Raw genomic sequence first — 3,347 nt, 5'->3', positions numbered from 1 at the left:
AAAAACATATATACAGAAATAGCAAACACAACGTAATAAGCTGGAGTTTATTTCTCTACTATAGAATTTGTCCCCCTGAATTCTCACACCTCAGACAAATTAATACCACAATGATTTGGTAACATGTTTTAAAGTCAAGGAAATGTTATATTTTAAAGAGGAACATTGGGGTTTGAAGAGGAAGAATAGAAACACAAAATTGATTGAGTTCAATTTCCTTTGCTTCTTAATTTTATGCCTCTGAACTATGGGTTTCAACACAATTTCCCATTAGCTGACTCATTAGTGACCCTGTATTCGGAATGTGAAGACCCAATTGTCCTTATTACCACCCTTTCCTCAATAACCTCTTGATTCCTTGCTTGATCTCCTGAGTTCGAACTCCATAAACAATGGGGTTGAGGGCTGCAGGGATAACATGATGGAGGACATTGAGCAGGACTGGCACATCTGGGGAGACGCTCTTCTTCAGTACATGAGTCAAAACAAAGACCAGAAGGATGGTGCTGAAAAAGAGGATGAGGATGAAGTGGGAACCGCATGTGCTTAAGGCCTTGGCCATAGCACCCTCTGCCTTGAGTCTCAACACAGCTCGTAGAATTAGGGTGTAGGAGAGAAAGATGAGGATAAGGTCAGATCCTAACAGAGTCCAGCCTCCCACAAACTGGTAAAGGCGATTGATGGTCACATCATCACAGGAGAGCCTGGAGACAGACATATTGGCACAAATACAGTTCTCAATGACATTTCTCTCACAGTAATAGAGCCGTGCTGAGAGAAAAGGGATAGGCACTGTAAGAAAGACACTCCTGGCTAAAGTAAAAATGGCAGCCTTGGCCACAAATTGGTCAGTGATGATGGATGGGTACCTCAGTGGTTGGCAGATGGCTATATAACGGTCGTAGGCCATAATCATGAATGTGCAGGACTCCATGGCAAGGAAGCAATTCATAATGAACATCTGAAGGAAACAGGCATAGAAACTGATGGTCTTGAGATCAAACCAGAAGATGGCCAGGACCTTGGGGATGACTGTGAGACAGAGCACCATGTCCAGCAGTGAGAGGAGGCTGAGGAGGTAGTACATGGGCTGGTGCAGAGAGACCTCCAGCCAGATGGTGAGCAGGAGGGTGGCGTTGGCCCCCATGGCCAGGAGGCAGAGGACACTGAGGGGCAGGGACAGCCAAAACTGCCAGCTGGGTGACTTGACAAAGCAATTTAGGAGGAAGTCTGAAATCTCAATGAAGGTGGTGCCATTTTGGTGTGTTGTCATATTTTGTCATATATTTCTACAGCTTTCTCTTAATGATCTGCAAAATTAGGTACAAATTAGCTGCTGACTCAAGATACCTGAAAACAGAGCTATTTTCTTTACCTAAAGTAAACTTCTAGATGCTAGCAGGTTATGCAGAGCCACAGGAATGTCCGTTCATCCTTGTGCCATGCTGCTGGGCATTCCTTCCACAGTCCAGCATGCAAAGGACTGGGGCAATATGATTTTTTTATGTATATTTGACTTGTTAAAGATTTATTTTTAAAAAGTTATGCATTTGTAGACACTAAAAAGGAGAAAATTAGAGCATTACTTTTTTGTGATGTGTCTCTAAAATTGCATTTGTAAGTTTCTTCCTCTTTTTTCATGACCACATAGACCACCATGGCTACAGTGTAGCTATAACAATATAGGCAAATAATTAGCATAACCTGGCACAAAATAGAGACTCATAAATATCCCCAATTCTCCACATAATTTCTATTTTGACCTTTCAACTGCATTTATTTTTGCTTTAATTAGAGATTTTTAAATTGTCCATTGAAGTTACTTTGCATTGTAAAATTTCTTTGATAAGCATTGATTTTGCCAAATAATTGCATTCTTTTTGTGTGTGTGTGCTTCTTAGATCCTCCTATTTGTAGGAGTCTTAACTTCTGGAAGAAACATCTTTAAAAAGAGAATGAGCAATTCCACATAGCTTTGTGGGAGTGATACCTAACGTTAAGCAAGATAAATATTGAATCTTCTGATTGATTTGTGAAGATGATGAAGTCCATCTCTAAGGTCATTCATCTCCTTTCTGTTTCTCTTTCCATTTCAATATAAAGACCCAGCAACCACACGCCTCCTTCTGGATACTTCAATACTGCACCGTTCCCCTATCATTTCACATTTCCCCCGTCATCTACAAAGTCCTGGGGTCACAAAACTAAATAGATAAATGTCCTATATCTTAAGTAGGTAGAGCTGAGACCATCCTGGGGACAGTGGATGATAACAAAAGGCAGGAGGAATGACAGGGTCTTGCCCAAACTATCATGTGGCAGAGGGAAGGCTGACTAGCTCCACCACAGGGAGTAGACTGGAGACAAAGATGTGAGTAAACTGATGTGGTGCCCTCATTGACAATAAAGAAAGAATTCTAAGTTTCTTCTCCCTCTGTATAGTGCAAATCTGAGGAAAGGCATTGCTTAGCAAAAGATAAGGTCGGGTCTTTCTGTATTCATTCAGATCTTTCAATTGCTTGATCTAAATCAGTCTACACAGAGGTTGCTGCTAACATGTTACTTAGTTTTAGAAACTTCATCAGGAATTTAAGATCTGCCCTCTTTATTACTCATTAGGCTCACATAAATAAGATAAAAACTACATATTAGTTTTAGAATGCTTACTACATGCTGATACTGTGCTCAAATACTCTAAAACTCTATTCCCTTAATCATTTAAAATTCTATGCTTTAGTATCTCCAAGACACAATTAGAGGAACTGATAACTCAAAATCTCAATATCCATACTCTATTACATTAATCCTACCTAGCGTAGTAGCGGGGGATGAGGAGGGTAGTGAGTTGTTGTGATTTTTAGAATTCCTCTGGACTAAATAAATAATTATATAATAATGAATTTTCTTAATCAATCTTAAAAAATAACACACACACAATTATCCCATGATACAATTAATAGTTTTGAAAATATAATCTGATAAGGAAAAATCATTTTGGAGTGGGAGGTAGCAAGGAAATTTTAATAAAACTGAACCCAGAATTTAGCAATACTTTCATATTATTAAAAATATACTTTCCGGTCATAATTTTCTATTTCCCAAATGCAGTTCCAGTCCTGTTTGGTCAGCTTTTCTCAGGTTTTCCTAGCAGGGACCCTGTGAGTAACCAGAACTTGCTCTCAGAGAAGGAAGGAGGGGATTGCCCTCCCCCTCACCTCTTCATTCCTTGTTTATCTTGCCTAACAGTTCTGTACTTAATCTTAGTGGAGTGACACACAAATAGTGAGACAGTGGAAGGATGTCATCAAGATTAAAAAAAAAAAAACAGAAAAATAGCATCTAGTCTT

At 39.3% G+C, this 3,347-nt stretch overlaps 1 protein-coding gene across 1 annotated transcript; it reads right to left on the bottom strand.

Moving 5' to 3' along the window:
* Positions 1 to 325: 325 nt before the first annotated feature.
* On the bottom strand, positions 326 to 1,273 carry LOC101627107 (olfactory receptor 56A3). The gene has a single exon (XM_004683120.1). The coding sequence runs from the start codon at positions 1,271 to 1,273 to the stop codon at positions 326 to 328; it is 948 nt and encodes a 315-aa protein (XP_004683177.1).
* Positions 1,274 to 3,347: the final 2,074 nt, after the last annotated feature.

The sequence above is a fragment of the Condylura cristata genome, unplaced genomic scaffold, assembly GCF_000260355.1.
Source record: "Condylura cristata isolate star-nosed mole 26May11 unplaced genomic scaffold, ConCri1.0 scaffold00015, whole genome shotgun sequence".
In the NCBI taxonomy this organism is placed as follows: domain Eukaryota; kingdom Metazoa; phylum Chordata; class Mammalia; order Eulipotyphla; family Talpidae; genus Condylura; species Condylura cristata.
This window is presented reverse-complemented; position numbering and strand designations above follow the sequence as displayed.